Source organism: Acanthochromis polyacanthus, chromosome 12 (genome assembly GCF_021347895.1).
Source record: "Acanthochromis polyacanthus isolate Apoly-LR-REF ecotype Palm Island chromosome 12, KAUST_Apoly_ChrSc, whole genome shotgun sequence".
Lineage (NCBI taxonomy): Eukaryota > Metazoa > Chordata > Actinopteri > Pomacentridae > Acanthochromis > Acanthochromis polyacanthus.
This window is the reverse complement of record NC_067124.1, coordinates 41,101,098-41,121,637: the sequence shown is the minus strand read 5'-3', so window position 1 is coordinate 41,121,637 and position 20,540 is coordinate 41,101,098. Positions and strand designations below refer to the sequence as shown.

General features: G+C 40.5%; 2 protein-coding genes and 1 long non-coding RNA gene across 20 annotated transcripts in view; 1 reads left to right on the top strand and 2 right to left on the bottom strand.

The window, feature by feature from the left end:
* Positions 1-9,390, bottom strand: part of LOC110967973 (aryl hydrocarbon receptor nuclear translocator-like) — a 32,626-nt gene extending 23,236 nt beyond the window's left edge. For 12 of the 17 annotated variants that reach the window (XR_007945381.1, XR_007945384.1, XR_007945387.1 and 9 more), the window contains exons 1-6: positions 9,063-9,389; positions 8,114-8,207; positions 7,785-7,823; positions 5,322-5,372; positions 5,131-5,178; positions 1,188-1,401 (exon numbers count right to left, since the gene is read on the bottom strand). Coding sequence is in view for 6 of the 17 variants with exons in the window: in XM_051956527.1 (XP_051812487.1) it covers positions 1,188-1,401; positions 5,131-5,178; positions 5,322-5,372; positions 7,785-7,823; positions 8,114-8,207; positions 9,063-9,099 (483 nt within the window). In the remaining 11 variants the exon portion in view is untranslated. Of the gene's footprint in view, positions 1-1,187; positions 4,623-5,130; positions 5,179-5,321; positions 5,373-7,784; positions 7,824-8,113; positions 8,208-9,062 lie in introns of all 17 variants that reach the window. The other 5 variants (XM_051956529.1, XM_051956528.1, XM_051956530.1 and 2 more) reach the window with 3 other exon arrangements.
* A 1,096-nt stretch (positions 9,391-10,486) lies between these two features.
* cers2b (ceramide synthase 2b) overlaps positions 10,487-20,540 on the bottom strand; it is a 31,160-nt gene continuing 21,106 nt past the window's right edge. The window contains exons 8-11 of the mRNA XM_051956293.1: positions 20,287-20,415; positions 15,811-15,917; positions 15,576-15,729; positions 10,487-13,900 (exon numbers count right to left, since the gene is read on the bottom strand). Coding sequence (XP_051812253.1) covers positions 13,769-13,900; positions 15,576-15,729; positions 15,811-15,917; positions 20,287-20,415 — 522 coding nt within the window. The 3' untranslated portion in view covers positions 10,487-13,768. The remainder of the gene's footprint in view (positions 13,901-15,575; positions 15,730-15,810; positions 15,918-20,286; positions 20,416-20,540) is intronic.
* LOC127536344 (uncharacterized) lies at positions 17,821-19,514 on the top strand. 2 transcript variants are annotated; one of them, XR_007945347.1, is made up of 3 exons: positions 17,821-17,942; positions 18,397-18,564; positions 19,391-19,514. It is a non-coding gene; the product is annotated as an uncharacterized LOC127536344 (long non-coding RNA). The 2 variants fall into 2 exon arrangements; XR_007945346.1 differs by having other exon boundaries at positions 18,369-18,564.

Genomic DNA, 20,540 nt, shown 5'->3' with positions numbered 1-20,540 from the left:
GGATATTGATTGGAGCTCACTGTGACTGAATCCTTGAGGCTAAATTTTAACTCCCGTCAAGACGATCTACATCTATGGAAACGTTAGGATCATTTCTAGAAGTAGAGAAAACTCATATTGTCTTCTGGGTGATATGACACAAATAGAGGGTCCAATCCGGTCCTCAAAGTGTAAAAATTACAGAGAAGACATTAACTGCAGATTGTAAATTACTAAAACTATAAATTTAAAATCATTTCTAGACCATGACAAGTTGTTTGGATCATAAAGTAAAATACTAGATTGTTCTTTTGTGTCTCATTTTTGTAATATTTTGTCGTGTTTTTGTTGTTTTTCTGTCTGAATTTCATCTCCTGTTTGTGTTTCCTTTTTGACTTGCTTGTGTTTTTTGTCATTTTGTGTTTTGCTTTGTTCATTGTTTTTGTTTTGGTTCACACGTCATTCTTTTTGTCTCATTTCTACCATTTTTATCGCTTTGTAACTTTTTAATCTATTTTTTTGTTTCTTTTATGTTTTGTTTCATTTGTCTCATTGTGGGTCTAATTTTTATGTAATATTTTGCCTTATTTTTGTCTGACTTTCATCTTTTTAACATTTTGTGTTTTGCTTTATCGTTTTGTTCCTCGCTTTTGTCATTTTTGTCTCATTTGTCCATTTTTTGTTGCTTTGTAACTTTTCGTCTAATTTTGTCTTTTTTTGTTTTGTGTTGTTTGTCTCATATTTTATCATTTTGGCTCTCATTTTGTCATATTTTGTCTTGATTTTGTTGCTTTTTGTCTTTATTAAAGTAAAATATTACATCATTCAGTTCCACAAAAACATTTCAGAATGTACTTTTTTGCAGCAAACCAAAGGAACCATTAGGAGTTGTGGTTATTTAAGGGTTATTATGCTGTGGTTTCAGACTGAGCTGGATGAGGAACGTGACCTCAGTGAGTTTGACTCTTCTGCTTTAAAACCATCAGGAACCAAAGACAGCCAGTTAGATAAGAGAGAAATACGACACTTCAGCCACAGTGTGAGAACACTTGAAAGGTGCAACTTTCACTCCTAAATTACTCTTTTTCGAATCCGTTTTACAGCGTAAACGATGGTGTGATTGTGAAACCTGAAGATAACTGCTGCCTACACGCAGTAAAGTTTCCCTCTGTGGGCGTACTGAGATATTTCCACTGTTCTATCGGTACCTTATCGGTGAGAAATGAGGGTTTGTAGGAGCCGTCAGCGTTGGAGACGCCACCTCCTCTCAGAGACTTCATGTGGGACACGGCCATTCTCAGGATGGTCAGCTTGTCGGGTTTCCGTGCCAACGCGCTGCAGGTGGGCACCATGTCGGACAGCTCCGTGATGTAGGCGGTCATCTTGTTCCGCCGCCGCCGCTCGATCTCGCTGTGGTTCTCCCTGGAGAAGAGGCAGAGGAGGAGGAGAGGAGGGAAAGGATGGGCGAGATGGAAACATGGAGTAGAGTTTAGAGTTAATGCTGCGATGCCAGATCAGGAGTAGGAACGGATGGCCTCGTTTCTGTTCTGTGTCTCGTTTTTGACGTCTTCTGTCCCTTTGTTTTGTCTCGTTTTTGTGTCTCGTTTTTGTCGTTTGAGACATTTTTTTCCATTTTGTCTTGTTTTTGTCGTTTTGTGTCTCGTTTTTGTCATTTTCTGAGACATTTTTGTCGTTTTGTGTCTCGTTTTTGTCGTTTGAGACATTTTTTTCCATTTTGTATTGTTTTTGTCGTTTTGTGTCTCGTTTTTGTCATTTTCTGAGACGTTTCTGTAATTTTGTCTTTGTATTGTTTTCTGATACATTTTTGTCGTTTTGTGTCTCGTTTTTGTCGTTTGAGACGTTTGTCGTTTTGTGTCTCATTTTTGTCGTTTGAGACGTTTGTCGTTTTGTGTCTCGTTTTTGTTGTTTTGTCTCATTTTTGTCGTTTGAGACGTTTGTCGTTTTGTGTCTCGTTTTTGTTGTTTTGTCTCATTTTTGTCGTTTGAGACGTTTGTCGTTTTGTGTCTCGTTTTTGTTGTTTTGTCTCATTTTTGTCGTTTGAGACGTTTGTCGTTTTGTGTCTCGTTTTTGTTGTTTTGTCTCATTTTTGTCGTTTGAGACGTTTGTCGTTTTGTGTCTCGTTTTTGTTATTTTGTCTCATTTTTGTCGTTTGAGACGTTTGTCGTTTTGTGTCTCGTTTTTGTCGTTTGAGACGTTTGTCGTTTTGTGTCTCGTTTTTGTCGTTTGAGACATTTTTTTCCATTTTGTCTTGTTTTTGTCGTTTTATGTCTCGTTTTTGTCGTTTTGTGTCTCGTTTTTGTCGTTTGAGACGTTTGTCGTTTTGTGTCTCGTTTTTGTCGTTTGAGACATTTTTTTCCATTTTGTCTTGTTTTTGTCGTTTTGTGTCTCGTTTTTGTCGTTTTGTGTCTCGTTTTTGTCGTTTGAGACGTTTGTCGTTTTGTGTCTCGTTTTTGTCGTTTGAGACATTTTTTTCCATTTTGTCTTGTTTTTGTCGTTTTTTTGTCTCGTTTTTGTCGTTTGTCGTTTTGCATCTTGTAGAACAATCCAAGGTGGCATACAACTGGAGAATGGAAACAAAGGTGAGGTGGAAACATGGAGTAGAGTTCAGAGTTAATGCTGCCATGCCAGATCAGGAGGAGGAAGAGGAGGGAATGGTGCAGGAAGCAAAACAATAACGTGAAGTCCATGATCTGAAAAAGTGAGAGCAGGGGAGCTCTGTAATCCCAGAAAATACCAGTAATGAGTTTAAATCAACCACATATCCATAAAACCTGTTTTCAGCTTTATTTTGTATTTAGAGTCGGCTTCTCTTGGCTACTGATAGACATGAAAACACAGAGTTTATCATCAACATCATGAAGGCCGTTCTGAGGACAAACTGATCAAATCTGACTGCTGAATGTCTGGAAGATCTGAAGGAAAACTTACCACCATAAACAACAAGTTACCGTATGAGCGCTCTCGAAACCCACAGTTCTCCGTGGATTATAACGAGGTTCAATCATCGTCTATACACCGTCAACCCTCATCAGGGTCATGGAGTCTGTCCCAGATGACTGAGGATGAAGGTTCACCTGGACAGGTAACAGTTTGTAACAGGTTCACCTGGACAGGTAACAGTCCGTCACAGGTTCACCTGGACAGGTAACAGTCTACAGTCCCTGACAAAAGTCTTGTCGCTTCTCTTAAGTTGTAGGAACAACAAATAACAACTGGACTTGTAGTTGATAAATTGGAATCAGAAATGGCTCATATGAATGACAAAGCCCTCTAGATTATATTTATTACGTCAAAATAAAGTTTTGTATCATTCATTGAGTTTTATCATTTAATTAGGACAGAAAGGTCAGATTTTGCTTGGACAAAAATCTTGTCGCATTCAAAAATAATGTTGAAATTATACATATACTTTATTCTGAATACACAAATATGCTATAAAAACATCAGAACATTAAGTCATGGTGTCTTGAAAAAAAAGAATTAATATTGTGTATGACTTCCAGAGCTTGGAGGACTGCATCCATACGTCTCATCAATGACTCAAATAACTTATTGATAAAGTCATCTTTAATGGCAAAGAAAACAGTCTGCAGGGCTCCCAGAATGCATCAAGATTCTTCGGTTTCATCTTCCAAGCCTTCTCCTTCATCTTACCCCAGACATGCTCAATAATGTTCATGTCTGGTGACTGAGCTGGCCAATCCTGGAGCTCCTGGACCTTCTTTGCTTTCAGGAACTTTGATGTGGAGGCTGAAGTATGAGAAGGAACGCCATTCTGCTGCAGAATTTGCCCTCTCTTATAGTTTGGGATGTAACGGGCAGCAAGAATTTCTTGATACTTCAGGCTGTTGATGTTTCCATCCACTCTGCAGAGCTCTCGTACACCCCATACCAGATGTAACCCCAAACCATGATTTTTCTTTCACCAAACTTCACTGTTTTCTTGGTTAATCTTGGGTCAGTGCGTCTTCTGCAGGATTTGTGTTGATTGGGATGCAGTTCAATGGATGATTCATGAGAAAAATCAACCTTCTGCCACTTTTCATTGTCCATCCTGGAGAAAAGCCACACATGTACAGGAGAACATGGAGACTCCATGCAGGAAGATCCCAGGAAGGCCAGGATACAAACCGGGGATCTTCTAGCTGTGAGGGGACAGAACTTTTCGTGGTTGCTTTGTGGTCGTTAAGTGTCTCTTTGTGGTCGCTTAGCGTCTCTCTGTGGTCGCTTAGCGGACTAAAGTGGAAGATGCTTCCACTTAAACAGTTTGGTGACCACCTGAAGGTTCTATGAGGACCAGGGACACAGAGATTTTAGTTTGGCCGTGGAGTAGCTCCCCTTACATCAGGGTCTGGGCTGAATGAGCCTTTCCAGACGTATAAGGATTCATATTGAACGTTCTCTGGAAAAATACCCATGTTCAGCATAACAGTGGTATGTCATAAAACGCCAGCAGCCCCAAGAAGCAGCATCACACAGATAAATAAAGCTAGGATATCCTCTTGTTCCACCATAAAGATTGGTTTAAACTCATTACTGGGTGGTTTTCCTCCCAAACGGCCGTCATAGCCTCCCCTGCTCAGAGTGAGACAGGTGACAGAGAGACGAGACAGAGAAAGACCCTTCAGAGAGGGGGGAGACAAAACAGAGAGGACAGCTGCTCAGGAGGAAGGAATACAGAGGGATAGATGTCCTGAGTTAGTGACATAAAACAGAGGAGTGGACAGAAACATTCAGACAGAGGCCAAATATCCTGGTGTGAACAGGAACCCATCAGAGCATCCAACCATTCATATCAGACAACAACTGACTCATTTTGGACAATTTTAACTCATTTTAGACACATTTATAGCTCATACCAGACACATTTTAGACTATTTTTAGCTCATAAGACGAATTTTGAGTCATTGTGGACAAAACAGAGGACAGTGGCTCAGGAGAAAGGGATCAGAGGGAAAGACATCCTGGGTTGGTGACATAAAACAGAGGAGTGGACAGAAACAACCAGCAGAACACAGAGAGACTAAAAATCCTGGTGTGAACATGACGCTGAGCTGGAAGGACAGGAACCGATCAGAGCATTCAACGTCCACAAGCAGGAGAGAAGCCTTCCGTGGCTACAGGCCATACCTGGCTAGCTTTTCCTTATCTGCAAAACTCTGATCTTCTTCCAAAAACCTGGAAATGAAACCAACCCACTAAAACATAGGCCCAAAAACATCACTACAAAAAAAGAGACTCAAAAAAGTAATAAAAGAAAGAAAGAGGGAGGGAACTCGTTGTACTTCTGCGCCTCCAAACCTCCAGATCTATCCTCCTACCTGGCAAATCGCTCTTTGTCATTGTTGGAGCCTCCGGTGTCGTCCTCACACCTGAGGAAAAACACAGCAATGACTGATTGTTTCACATCACAGGAGAACGTTCAAACACCGGAAACTGGACCTCTGTAGGGCTGCACAGCACTAAGTACCCACATTAACATGGCAATAAATACACCACCGTTAAAAGTTTGGGGTCATCAAGACAATTCCATGTTTTCCAGTGAAACTCCCACTTTTATCCATGTGCTAACATAACAGCACAAGGGTTTTCTAACCATCAATGAGCCTTTCAGCACCATTAGCTAACACAATGTAGCATTAGAACACAGGAGTGATGGTTGCTGGAAATGTTCCTCTGTACCCCTATGGAGATATTCCATTAAAAATCAGCTGTTTACAGCTACAATAGTCATTTACCACATTAACTATGTCTACACTGGATTTATCATTCATTTAGTGTGACCTAAATTGGAAAAAACTTCTAATTTGTAGACCATGACCAGTTGTTTTGATCATAATGTAAAATACTAGATTGCTCATTGTTCTCGTCATTTTTTGTCTAATCTGTGCCACTTATGTAATTTTTTGTCTCATTTTGGTCCATTTTTTGTCAGTTTGCAAACTTTTTTGTGCTGTCTCATCTTTGCCGTTTGGTGTCTCATTTTTGTAATATTTTGTCTTGTTTTTGTCTTCCTTTTGTGGTTGTGATCCTCCAGTAAACCCTCTGTGGTTCAGGTCCAGGTGACTAAATGTTGTGTTTCTTTGTAGACACTCTGTGATCTGGAAGTTTAATGTGGAAATGATAAACTGAGGATGAATGTGGATGAAACTGAATTCATGTTTTTTCATAAATTTCAGGTTGTTCATGATGTTTAGTGAATGGATAATTCCTCAAATGTGAACTTTCCTGCACCAAACCAAAGGAACCATTAGGAGTCGTGGTTATTCTGCTATGGTTCTACTGGTCTGCTCCACTGGAGATTGGACTGGACTGGATGAGGAACCTGAACTAAGATGAGTCTGACTCTCCTGGTTTAAACCCTGAACTGTGGAGCTTTACTTCTCCTCAAAGACCACGTTATAGAGCAGCATGTGTTGTGTAGAAGTCTCTTAAGAAGCATTCTAGATAGAGCGATCAGATAAGTACTGAGGTGAAGGGACCACAGATAACAGATAAATAATGACAGCAGGTTTGAAGAGTTGGTGACTGAATGCTGACGAACCGGTTGGTCAAAGAACGGAAAGTCAGAAATGTGGAAACCTAAAACAAGCAGGTTCAGAGTGGAAAGCAGCAGTAGAAGAGAGGAGGACGTTAGAGTCTCTGTAGGAGTTTTATTTTCCTGTAGGTGGATCTGCTCTGACTCCAACACACTCATCTCCTAAAATATCCACGATTCCAGCCTACGACTGCTCAGTTCCTGTACTGTGTCTGTTGATTTTTATGTTTTATTCCTGCCATGTCCACCCTCACTAATCAGTCTTTACTTTTCACCACATCAATCCAACTTATTACAAGCTTTCTGCACATCTCCACTGACATTTGATCTGACTTATTTATCAGCAATTAAAAATTCATACCCATGTCAAACACTGATTCATAGTCAATTTATATTTGACCATCAGGTTTAATCAGGCTGGACAGCACATAAACAAGAAATTAAAATTCAGTAAAACATTAGATTAAAGATGTTAATAATGGATTTGAACTGTTTCTATGTGTTTGTTTCACATTTTCACTTGTTGCTCAACCAGAATCCAGTCCTGAATGTTGTCACAAACTACTATTTGTGTCGTTTTTTTAAAAAATTTCTTGTCCAAATAACCACATAAATAGTCAGAAAATACCAGCAACACAATGTTTTACTGTGTTTTGTCTCTTGTCTGTGTCATTTCCTGTCAGAAAAAAGCATCCTTTTAGCATTGTTTTGGCCTCAGCTACCCATCAATAACCTACAGAATGCTGCAAACAAACCATAAAATGAAGCAGAAATCTGATCTAGTGTGGGTTTGTTTCACTGCAGAGGAAATCTAATCACCTTTTTATTTGCAAAATACAGTGAGTTTAGCATAATTTTGGCAGAAATCGGATGACACATGAATCGAGTGTGGATTTGTTTCACTGCAGAGGAAATTTATTCGCTTATTTTAGCAAAATATTCCACATTTAGAGTCATTTTGGCCTCAGCTAACCATCATTAATGAACCAAATGGTGCAAATAATGCAGAAAATGAAGCAGAAACTCGATCTAGTGTGAATGAAGTGCTTTACAACAGGACATCTGTGTGATTCTGGTGCTTCCTGTGTTAAATCAGAGAGACTCGTCTTCGCTCATATTCATGTAGAACTGTGTGAGTTGTATTTTGTGATCATGCAGCGACAGTTTGACGTACTTCACATCTACTTCCTGCACCATGTCTGAAATAAAGATCTAACGGCGTTACAACAAACGGAGGAAAACAAACCTGAACAACTTGCTTCCTTCATCATCATCAAAGTCCGGCCTGTAACACAGAAAACAAACTGTCTCACGAGAAGTTTAACCACATTAACTGAAAACAAAACACAACCAGTCAGCATTTACTGTACACATGAACACCACACTGACACAACATAAGGGCTCCATCAGAAGGCTGCAGGACTTCTCCTTTTGGTTTGTGAAGACGTTTTCTACCAAGAAAAGAGAAGTCTAGCTGCCTCATACTGAAGTTCTTTAATTTATCTTCACATTTAGCAGCTAACCCCGGCATAAAAAGGCTAAATTCATGAGCAACACACACAGACACACACTTACGGAGCTCGTCTCTTATTGGTCCCTTTTGGCACCACTGCCCCTCCGCCTGCTTGGGTCCCACTGGCCCCCAAACCCAGATTTGAGTCTGGCATGTCTAATAATAAAACAGCGACAGGGAGCAGAGGTGAGTTCCTGTCGTTACTGAAGAGAACACAGACTGAACCAGAACTCAGAGGTCAGACTGAGATAAACACACGGAGCTCTCATTTCACAACCCCTCTGTAAATTAGCATTACTCCACATCCAGCCGTCCTAATCTGTGTTTGTAATCAGCTAAGGCAAACTGAGCTAGCCCTGTAGCTACACGTAGCACACTAAAAACAGAACATTTTAACACGGCCGAAGCTTAGCAGGTACACAGCTTAGCATACAGACGCTAAAAACAAAACATTTTAATAGAACTGAAGTTTAGCTGGTAGACAGCTTAGCATACAGACGCTAAAAACAAAACATTTTAACAGAACTGAAGTTTAGCTGGTATATAATTTACACTCCTCAACCTGGCTCGAACAAAATTATGACAAGAAAGCTGCGTTAGACACTAATAAGAGCTAGTTAGCCCGGTAGCATGCTACTATTTCTACAATACGAGCTACTTAGCGTGCTACTACTTATACAAGGCAGTGATACGAGCTAGTTAGCATGCTATCACTTATACAAGGCAATAATAAGAGCCAGTTAGCCCGTTAGTATACTACTATTTATACAATACGAGATATTAGTTAGCTCATTAGCCTACTACGACTTATACAAGACAAGTAAGTTAGCCTGTTAGCATGCTACTACTTATGCAAGCGCGAGCTAGCCTAGGCTAACTGATCGGCTGCTGTCACGCTATCTGTTGGAAAGTGTCCGCTTCGGCTCGGCACGACTAACCGCTCCTAACTGGTTAACAGCTGCAGAATACTACGTGACTAACCAGTCGCTGTGACTTTAAAGCTCTTCTTACCTGAATTTGAAGCCGACATGTCCGAGTGGAAAAACATAAACAAAAATAACTTCCAGAAAAAATAGTCCTCGAGCCCCCGCCCCTCCCCAGTGCTAGCCTGCTAAAGGCTAACTAGAGTCTTCGCCTAATTTCCCCCGCTCCGAGCTCCCACTTTCGGCTCTAAACACCCGCAGTCATGATTAAAAGTATTCCAGAGCGCGTCGAGGTCCTGAAACGCGAACACTAAGTGCCGGTTTCCCTCCGGTTCTCCTGTTTTCTGCCCCGTTTAAACCCCCTGTCTGTTTAAGATGGCGTTCTCGGGTTAACACGGCAGCTACGGAAGGGGGGGTTGTTTTGCTCTCCCATTGGTCAGCTCGGCCAGATACCGGGACGTCACGTATGCTGGGAAAACCAGGTTTCGTCTCCGCCCCGCTGGCAGCAGCGGGCGCTGCAGGTCTAGAAACCGACGCGACACCGAGCGACACGGCACAGATGAACTCTAAAACCCTGAAATGAATCACAGCCATGAAACATTACTGCTTTTAACCTCCTGAGACCCGAGCTTTGGTTGCATTTTAGATTTCTTCTAGTTATTTGGGATAAGGAGTAACTAACAATCATAGTAATGGGACATTATCTAATATCTGTTTTACTGAATCTTGCTTTTCTTAAATGACACACGTAGAATAAAATGGTCTTGATGGAATATCTCCACTTTAAGGTCTGATTTTTTACAGTTTGAAGAGGGCATGATGCACGATGCATTCAAAGACCACCTGAAAGTTGGAAATCTGAAGATTTGAGCTTTTTTGGCAGGTCAGAGCGCCGGATGTTTTAAGATTGTTTTTTTTTTTTTACACAATCTCCTTCAACCACTGTATTTTTTGAGGATTTTTAAACAAGACGAGTAGAAAAAATGATTTTTATGTTTGCATTATATTTATATTGTTATTATTATTATGAACAATATGCTCTTTTTGAAAAAAAGAAATGATGACCACATATGTGGACTCCAAGTCCTAGGAGGTTAAAAGTTTATTTTGCCTGGAAATGACATAAACAAGAGACAAGAGACAGTATAATGGGTGTTGTTCTACAGTTTTTTTACTTGGACTAAAACTGACTGTATTTAGCCGACTCAAATTTAGCCTCTACATGCTAAAATGGCTAATCATAGCGTAAAACGTCTATGGAGAGATGTCAAGACTGTATTATAAGTGTCTGATAAATTTAATCTGCAGCTATATTCTGACTAATCATAGCTGAATTTTGATATCTGCAGTTTTAATTCTAGGCAGTGAAACTATTAAACATTAAAACAGCTACAGAGATGTGTTTGTAGTATAACCGATAAATAATAATCTTGTTTTACTGCAAGTATATATTGTATTTGATTTCTTATCAGACGAGACAAAGACACACAAAAAACAACACTTGCAAACCGGTTTTCACTGTGATTCATCGTCTTTATCATTAATAACAATACTGAGGCATCATTCAACAAAAAATACAAAAAAAGAAAAATAACACTGTAATCAGGACACAGCTGTTGGTTGTGTCTCCGGGGAAGAGTCTGCTGGTCGGTCAGATTAGTAGAGAAGAAGGTGGAATGAGGGTGAATGATGGATCAGTGAGGAGGAGGACAATGACGTGGAGTTTTCAGGTGAAGATGAAGAAGATTGGAGGTGAAAACAGGAAAGAAAAGGAGAGGACACGAGGACAGGAGAGCTTCCCACACATTACAGATAAGGCACTTACGAAAAGCTTTAAAGCGTGACAACAGAAAACTGACAAAACACTCGTCATCTCACATTTATCAAGAAATCGCCTTCAAAATAAAACATTTCATACACAGAATCATTCCTAAAATCATTAATTTAGATCAACACTTTAAATCTGGAAAAGGCTGTTCGGCAGTGAACTGAAGACATTTGGCCCCTTTCTTCTACTTATTAAAACTTCTAACATTTAAGAACTGGACTGGACTGCAGACGTCCGTCTTTAATGTATTTATCATCATAGAAAGTGTGGATATTTGCAGTTTAATTCATCATTATTGAAGATATGTTTAATTCAGATCTACATTTTCATTTGTAGCTCATCAAATTGATTCTGAACTGGTCAGAACGATGTTTTCGTTATCTCAGGATAGAATTACAGATATGTCAAAATTACACCGCAGTTTTTCAAACATCGTGGCAGTGCATAGTCAGAACCAGAATCATTAAAACCGTAGATATGTGAGACTGAATTTAGCTGCAGATGTCCACAGATGTAATAATGAGAAACACATGGCGGTTAAAGTCATCTGAAATGTTCTTCCAGACTAACTGACTTATGGAAATGTGCAGCCCACCTTAAGTCCAGACGTTAAACGAGAAAACAATTTCAAACTTAATAACTAGACCCTCCAGAAAAACGCGATTATGCGATCGGATGAATTCCCGCATTAATCACCAAAATGCCGCTGATTATGCGGGGGTCAGTTATTTCCCAAAAGGCCGCATAATCCCTGCAAAACAGCGCATAAATCCTGCAAGAATCTCACATTTCCACGAAAAAAAAAGAAATATGCGGGTCCCGCTTGATTTCACAATTTCCGCATAAAATGAGAAAACTTTAACCGATATAAATGGAGTTGTGAGTTTTTATGTGACGCCCGGCCTGACGTCATCAGTTCATTCACACACACACTAGAAGCACGAGCTGATGCAGAGCGGCACCAGTGTTGTCAACTTAGCGAGTTTCTCGCTAAATCTAGCAACTTTCTAAAGCGTCCTAGCGACTTTTTTTGTCAAAAGCGACTAGCCACAAATCTAGCGACTTTTTCTGCCGTTTTGGAGACTAACAGGAAAACTCAGCTCATTCTGCAGTTCCTGTTTTCAACAAGCAGCAGGTGCTGCTGTGAGCTTCTCCCCCTCCCAGAGCACAGGCTGTCAGTCCAGTAACCCCACAGCAGACCCAGTGTCTGATTAGAGGACACATCACTCCCCGGCCAGACGGCAGGTGAATCGCGCATATTTTTGTCCGCGTTTTTCTGGAGGGTCTAAATAACGTTTGACATATCTGCAGCTGGTAAAGATCTATCCCTGGAAGTTTAACTGGTCTGGATTATAGATATCTGGAATAAAAACTGGAAGTCTATCAGGCTAAAGCAGCTAGCCGTAGCATTAGGCTATCTGGCGAAGGATATCAAGACTGCATGATAAGTGTGTGATAAGTTGTTTCTGTATTCATTATTCTGACTAACCTGGATTACAGAGATCTACAACTGTGGTTTTGACAGGCCAAAATGACATTAAAGATATCTGGATTTAAATTCCAGACAGTCAAACTCAGCTATTTCTAAAGCAGCTAGCCGTAGTGTTACACTGTCTGACGAGGGAAGTCAAGACTGAACTATAAATGTCTGATAAGTCAAATATAGCAGCCGTTATTCTGTAAATATTGTTTGGACTGGTCAGAATGATGTCATATATATCTGTAGTTTAAATTACAGAGTAAAATTTAGCTATTACATGTCTAAAAAAAAAAAGCTAGCCAATGTGTTAAGCTGTTTTCAGGGATGTCAAGACTGCATTACAAGTGTCTGATAAATCAATATTCTGACTAAACTGGATTGCAGAGATCTCTAACTGTGGCTTCAACAGGTCAAAATGATGCTACAGATATCTAAAGTTCAATTTCTAGGGACTCAAATGTTGCTTTTAAATGCTAAAATGGCTAATCATAGTGTACAACATCTATGGAGGGACGTCAAGAATGTATTATAAGTATCTGAAAAGTCGTATTTGGAATTGTTATTCTGACTAAACTGGATCATAGAGATCTCTAACTGTGGTTTTGATTGATGAGAATGATGTTACAGATATCTGTACTTTAAATTCTGGAGTCAAATGTAGCTATTATATGCTAACAGCTAGCCGTAGTGTTACACTGTCTGACGAGGGATGTGAAGACAGAACTATAAGCGTCTGAAAACACACCTGTAGTTAACTCAGATATTAAAGGTTAAACTCAGATATTGAAAGTTAACGTCACACTGAGTCCCCGTTTACTGAACCAGAAAGAAAAAACACATTCACTCTAGTTTCTGGCTCAGTGGAAGCAGGGATGGTAGAGAACAGAAATGAGAACCATGAATTAAACTTAAAATCAGCTGATAAATGGTCCAGGCCACGTTGGAGAGCATCCAGAGCTAACCCTAACTCTGCTGCTGTATGACTTCCTCTAAGAGACGCTGTGTGCAAAGACATCGCAATAAGCTCAACACTGACACATTGCATAGACAGGAAATTAGGGAAATAAATGCCCCGTGGTCTCGTCTTCACAATAAAACTCACTTCGATTTGTTCTTTTAGTAAAAACTAACAACAAAAAACAGAATAAAGCAACACAATTTTACAGCAGAGAGCTTTAAAATGGCTTCTTTTGTAATTTAGCAGCCGTGATCCGGCTCTAAGGCACACAGTTAGAACATGAAAGCTAAAGTAGAAGCAGCGTCGCCCTCGTCCTCTCCGTCCTCTCCGTCCTGTCTGGAAGGTTTGGGACTAAAGGCGATGGTTGATCTGGTGACGAAGGACGCCACCAAGTGGTGTCTCTAATCAACATGTGTGTGATTCTGTGTTAAAGTGTCACGTTTCCTAAAATATCTGAGGATTCCTTCTGTCCGTCCCTCCTGATGAGGGTTGAGTCCATCTCTTGTTCGTCCTCTGTCCTGCTGTCCTTCACTCCGTCTTGCTGTGGTTGTTGTTGTGGACAGCATGTCCGTTCTGCAGCGGTCCGTTCTTCTTCACGTCCTCTTCCTCCTCAGACTCGTCCGTCTCGTCTTTGTCGCTCCGTTCGTCGTCCACTTTTTCCTGTAAAAGCAGAGTTTTAGGTTGAACTGCAGGCAGTGTTTCTACACAGAGACTAAAAAAATAAACGCAGCAGAAACAGAGAGCAGAGGAGCAGGTTGTTGGAGATCCATCCAACATGGAGGAACATCTTCTACAGATGATGGAGAAACATCTACTGATGATGAGCAGAGCAGAGAGGAGACATGGAGACAGAAAAACATCTACAGGATGAGAAGATAAAACTGTCACAAAAAGACACAAAACAACAAAAACGAGACACAAAATGATCAGAGACACAAAATCATCCAAGAAGAGAGAAAATGACCACCAGGACACCAAACAGGGAAAACAGAGACAGAGGAAAATCAAAGCTACAGTTCAACCTCACTCAGCAGTTAACATTTAAATCTGTCCTCTATTTAACTTTATTTCTATTCCAACTATTTTAGTTGCTAATTTTCACTGGTGTGTATTTACTGAAGAAAAATGTTCTTGGATCAGTCTATAACTGAGGGACTTTTGAAGTCTATGGGATATATCTGCATATATTTTTTATTAAAAGTATTAAAAAAGTTTTTATGGTCATTATGAGCATGTCTTTACAAATTCTATAATTATTTATTATGGAAACAATCACTTATTAATAAAAAAAAAAGACTGAATATCACTAAACTGTCAACTAAATAACGTCTGAATTTAACACCAACCACCTTCTAATGAGCTAAACAATAAAAGGAGTTGATTCAAGAATAGATTGGATTGTGTTCTTTTGTTAAGTGGAGACAATCATGACAGATATTTCTTTTTTGGCAATATATCAAATGTTATATAGAGAATAACAAATTAAATCCCTTTCCACTAAGTTCTCCGTTCCAAAAACTCCTCTCCAGGAAGTGTGTTAATTCTGATCGCATGACCTGCTCCACATGATGTCATTTCCTCCTGAAGAAAAGACTGGAAGACTCCAAGGCTTTCTGACTTATTTAATATAAAGTAGTCAACAGGTTTAGAGATAATTTTCAGTTTTACTGAGCTGTATAAATAATATTCAGAAGAATCTTCCTCTAAAATGCCATGTGGTGTTTGGTTATAGGCGGCCATGTTGGTTTTAGGCCTGAAAACAGCAGAAATGTGACTATGATACAGAAAGTCCTGCAGTTATATGTTGGCTTGTCCAGAATGACTTGAAAATTATCCATAATTACAGAAAATTAGTCCAGAATGACATGACTCTTATACCAAATGATTCAGAAGTTTTTCAAAATGACTCGAAAATTGTCCAAAATGACAACATAATTGTCCAGAATAACTCGAAACTTGTAAAACAAATGACTCGAAAATTGTTCAAAATGACCCAAAATTTGTTAAAAAAAATACAAAAATAAAAATAAAAGACTCGAAACTTGTCCAAAATGACTCGGAACGGGTAAAAAATTACTCAAAAAATTGTCCAAAATTAGTCAAAAATTAGGTTTGCTACAATATCTTTATAAATAACTTTCAATTTCAATTTTACTCAGTTGTATAAATAATATTTAGGAGAATCTTTCTCTAAAATGCCATGTGGTGTTTGGTTATAGGCGGCCATGTTGGTTTTAGGCCTGAAAACAGAAAAAATGTCGACTATGATACAAGAAGTCCCACACTTCTATATTGACCCTGTTGCTTCTGTGTATTTCCGTTCCTGTCTGCTTACGTTGTTGGTGAGGAAGCGGACGGCGATCCGGATGATGAGGACGGCCCAGAAGATGTGGAGACACTGCAGCGTCATCAGCAGCCCGTTGAAGAAGTAGTATCCGAAGAAGGGCTGGTAGATGGTGACCGGGTAGACCCACGTACAGTAGATGATCCTGGAACACACAGAGCGGTGAAGAGGAGGAAAAACAACATCCAGCACTGTCCAGAAGAGCCGTTTAACCGAGAGTTCGTACCAGAAGGGGAAGATGACGAGGCGAGTGATGATGAAGACGGCAGCGAACACGATGAAGATGTAGTTACAGGCATTCCTCCAGCCGGCGTAGTTGAACATCTTAGCAGACTGTTGGGAAAAATGCACAAAAAATGAGATAATATTCACTGAACGTGAAAAATCCTGGATTCAAAAATGCCCATCCATCCGTCCATCCATCCGTCCATCCATCCATCGCTTTGTCCTCACTAGGGTCATGGGGGGTGCTGGAGTCCATCCCAGCTGAAGGCAGGGGACACCCTGGACAGGTCACCAGTCTGTCACAGGGCTACATATACAGACACACAATCACACTCACATTCACACCTACGGACAATTTAGAGTAACCAATTAACCTCAGCATGTTTTTGGACTGTGGGAGGAAGCCGGAGTACCCGGAGAAAACCCACGCATGCACAGGGAGAACATGCAAACTCCATGCAGAAAGATCCCAGGCCGGGATTTGAACCGGGGATCTTCTTGCTGCAAGGCGACAGTGCTAACCACTACTGCACTGAGCAGCCCGTTCAAAGACGTGTCATCTTTAAAAAAATTTTTTTTTAAAAAGACCCCATTTATCAGCCAGAAATCAGAAAAACTACAATTCTCCTCAAAATAAGTACAAATGAAAAACTTCTCTAGGTAAAGGCTCATTCTGTGTGACGTTTGGGAAAATGAACCAAATGTAGTTTGACATTCTGATATGTCATCAAAATCACCTATCTTACATTTAAAATGTTTATTCCTCATTTAAAATTTACTAAAACTGGACCATTTGTACAAATCAGATTCTATAAAAAAAGAACAAATTCTGCACAAAATGAGAAAAAACAACTCAAAACAGCTGGAAGTCATCAAAACTGTGTGAGTTTAGAGAAACGTCTGAACGATATCTGACGTTTCTGAGATCCTTCTTCTGTTTCTCCTTTAGACTGCAGAGAAAAACGGACCAACAGTGAAGAAAAATGAGACAAAATCCCAGAAAGTTCTGCTTGGAACTCAGAAGGTTGGAGGTTTGACCAAGTGGTGAGGCGAGGTTTGTCCAGCAGGTGTCAGTGTTTGATCAGAGAAGACGTTTAATCATGAACCGATCGAACCTTAAACTCGACGTTTACCTCCAGGAACCTTAAACTCGACGTTTACCTCCAGGAACCTTAAACTAGACGTTTACCTCCAGGAACCTTAAACTAGACGTTTACCTCCAGGAACGTTAAACTAGACGTTTACCTCCAGGAACCTTAAACTAGACGTTTACCTCCAGGAACCTTAAACTAGACGTTTACCTCCAGGAACCTTAAACTAGACGTTTACCTCCAGGAACCTTAAACTAGACGTTTACCTCCAGGAACGTTAAACTAGACGTTTACCTCCAGGAACCTTAAACTAGACGTTTACCTCCAGGAACGTTAAACTAGACGTTTACCTCCAGGAACCTTAAACTAGACGTTTACCTCCAGGAACCTTAAACTAGACGTTTACCTCCAGGAACCTTAAACTAGACGTTTACCTCCAGGAACGTTAAACTAGACGTTTACCTCCAGGAACCTTAAACTAGACGTTTACCTCCAGGAACGTTAAACTAGACGTTTACCTCCAGGAACGTTAAACTAGACGTTTACCTCCAGGAACCTTAAACTAGACGTTTACCTCCAGGAACCTTAAACTAGACGTTTACCTCCAGGAACCTTAAACTAGACGTTTACCTCCAGGAACCTTAAACTAGACGTTACCTCCAGGATAAACTAGACGTTTACCTCCAGGAACGTTAAACTAGACGTTTACCTCCAGGAACCTTAAACTCGACGTTTACCTCCAGGTAAACTAGACGTTTACCTCCAGGAACCTTAAACTAGACGTTTACCTCCAGGATAAACTAGACGTTTACCTCCAGGAACGTTAAACTAGACGTTTACCTCCAGGAACCTTAAACTCGACGTTTACCTCCAGGAACCTTAAACTAGACGTTTACCTCCAGGAACCTTAAACTAGACGTTTACCTCCAGGAACCTTAAACTAGACGTTTACCTCCAGGAACCTTAAACTAGACGTTTACCTCCAGGAACGTTAAACTAGACGTTTACCTCCAGGAACGTTAAACTAGACGTTTACCTCCAGGTAAACTAGACGTTTACCTCCAGGAACCTTAAACTAGACGTTTACCTCCAGGATAAACTAGACGTTTACCTCCAGGAACCTTAAACTAGACGTTTACCTCCAGGAACCTTAAACTCGACGTTTACCTCCAGGAACCTTAAACTAGACGTTTACCTCCAGGATAAACTAGACGTTTACCTCCAGGAACCTTAAACTAGACGTTTACCTCCAGGAACCTTAAACTAGACGTTTACCTCCAGGAACCTTAAACTCGACGTTTACCTCCAGGAACCTTAAACTAGACGTTTACCTCCAGGTAAACTAGACGTTTACCTCCAGGATAAACTAGACGTTTACCTCCAGGAACCTTAAACTAGACGTTTACCTCCAGGAACCTTAAACTAGACGTTTACCTCCAGGAACCTTAAACTAGACGTTTACCTCCAGGAACCTTAAACTAGACGTTTACCTCCAGGAACCTTAAACTAGACGTTTACCTCCAGGAACCTTAAACTAGACGTTTACCTCCAGGAACCTTAAACTAGACGTTTACCTCCAGGAACCTTAAACTAGACGTTTACCTCCAGGAACCTTAAACTCGACGTTTACCTCCAGGAACCTTAAACTAGACGTTTACCTCCAGGTAAACTAGACGTTTACCTCCAGGATAAACTAGACGTTTACCTCCAGGAACCTTAAACTAGACGTTTACCTCCAGGAACCTTAAACTAGACGTTTACCTCCAGGAACGTTAAACTAGACGTTTACCTCCAGGAACGTTAAACTAGACGTTTACCTCCAGGAACATTAAACTAGACGTTTACCTCCAGGAACCTTAAACTAGACGTTTACCTCCAGGAACATTAAACTAGACGTTTACCTCCAGGAACGTTAAACTAGACGTTTACCTCCAGGAACCTTAAACTCGACGTTTACCTACAGGTAAACTAGACGTTTACCTCCAGGAACCTTAAACTAGACGTTTACCTCCAGGAACCTTAAACTAGACGTTTACCTCCAGGAACATTAAACAAGACGTTTACCTCCAGGAACCTTAAACTAGACGTTTACCTCCAGGAACGTTAAACTAGACGTTTACCTCCAGGAACATTAAACAAGACGTTTACCTCCAGGAACCTTAAACTAGACGTTTACCTCCAGGAACGTTAAACTAGACGTTTACCTCCAGGAACCTTAAACTAGACGTTTACCTCCAGGAACGTTAAACTAGACGTTTACCTCCAGGAACGTTAAACTAGACGTTTACCTCCAGGAACCTTAAACTAGACGTTTACCTCCAGGAACCTTAAACTAGACGTTTACCTCCAGGAACCTTAAACTAGACGTTTACCTCCAGGAACCTTAAACTAGACGTTTACCTCCAGGAACCTTAAACTAGACGTTTACCTCCAGGAACGTTAAACTAGACGTTTACCTCCAGGAACCTTAAACTAGACGTTTACCTCCAGGATAAACTAGACGTTTACCTCCAGGAACCTTAAACTAGACGTTTACCTCCAGGAACCTTAAACTAGACGTTTACCTCCAGGAACCTTAAACTAGACGTTTACCTCCAGGAACCTTAAACTAGACGTTTACCTCCAGGAACCTTAAACTAGACGTTTACCTCCAGGAACCTTAAACTAGACGTTTACCTCCAGGAACCTTAAACTAGACGTTTACCTCCAGGAACCTTAAACTCGACGTTTACCTCCAGGAACCTTAAACTAGACGTTTACCTCCAGGTAAACTAGACGTTTACCTCCAGGATAAACTAGACGTTTACCTCCAGGAACCTTAAACTAGACGTTTACCTCCAGGAACCTTAAACTAGACGTTTACCTCCAGGAACGTTAAACTAGACGTTTACCTCCAGGAACCTTAAACTAGACGTTTACCTCCAGGAACATTAAACTAGACGTTTACCTCCAGGAACGTTAAACTAGACGTTTACCTCCAGGAACCTTAAACTCGACGTTTACCTACAGGTAAACTAGACGTTTACCTCCAGGAACCTTAAACTAGACGTTTACCTCCAGGAACCTTAAACTAGACGTTTACCTCCAGGAACATTAAACAAGACGTTTACCTCCAGGAACCTTAAACTAGACGTTTACCTCCAGGAACGTTAAACTAGACGTTTACCTCCAGGAACCTTAAACTAGACGTTTACCTCCAGGAACGTTAAACTAGACGTTTACCTCCAGGAACGTTAAACTAGACGTTTACCTCCAGGAACCTTAAACTAGACGTTTACCTCCAGGAACCTTAAACTAGACGTTTACCTCCAGGATAAACTAGACGTTTACCTCCAGGAACCTTAAACTAGACGTTTACCTCCAGGAACATTAAACTAGACGTTTACCTCCAGGAAGTAGTCGGAGGAGTCGTGCACTAGCATGATGAGAGTTCCAGCTCGGATGTAGTTCACGCACCAGGAGAAGCTGATGAGGAGGATGGTGGCTACATGGTGGACGATCTGCTCCTTAAAGTCCTGAAGAAATATAAAATTAATCAGTTATTCTGGGAAACCATGAGGAGGACAGAAGAAGAGTTTTAGTGACTTTATATTTGACCAGCAGGTTTCTTCTGGTTAGAAATGACATAAAGAAGAGATAA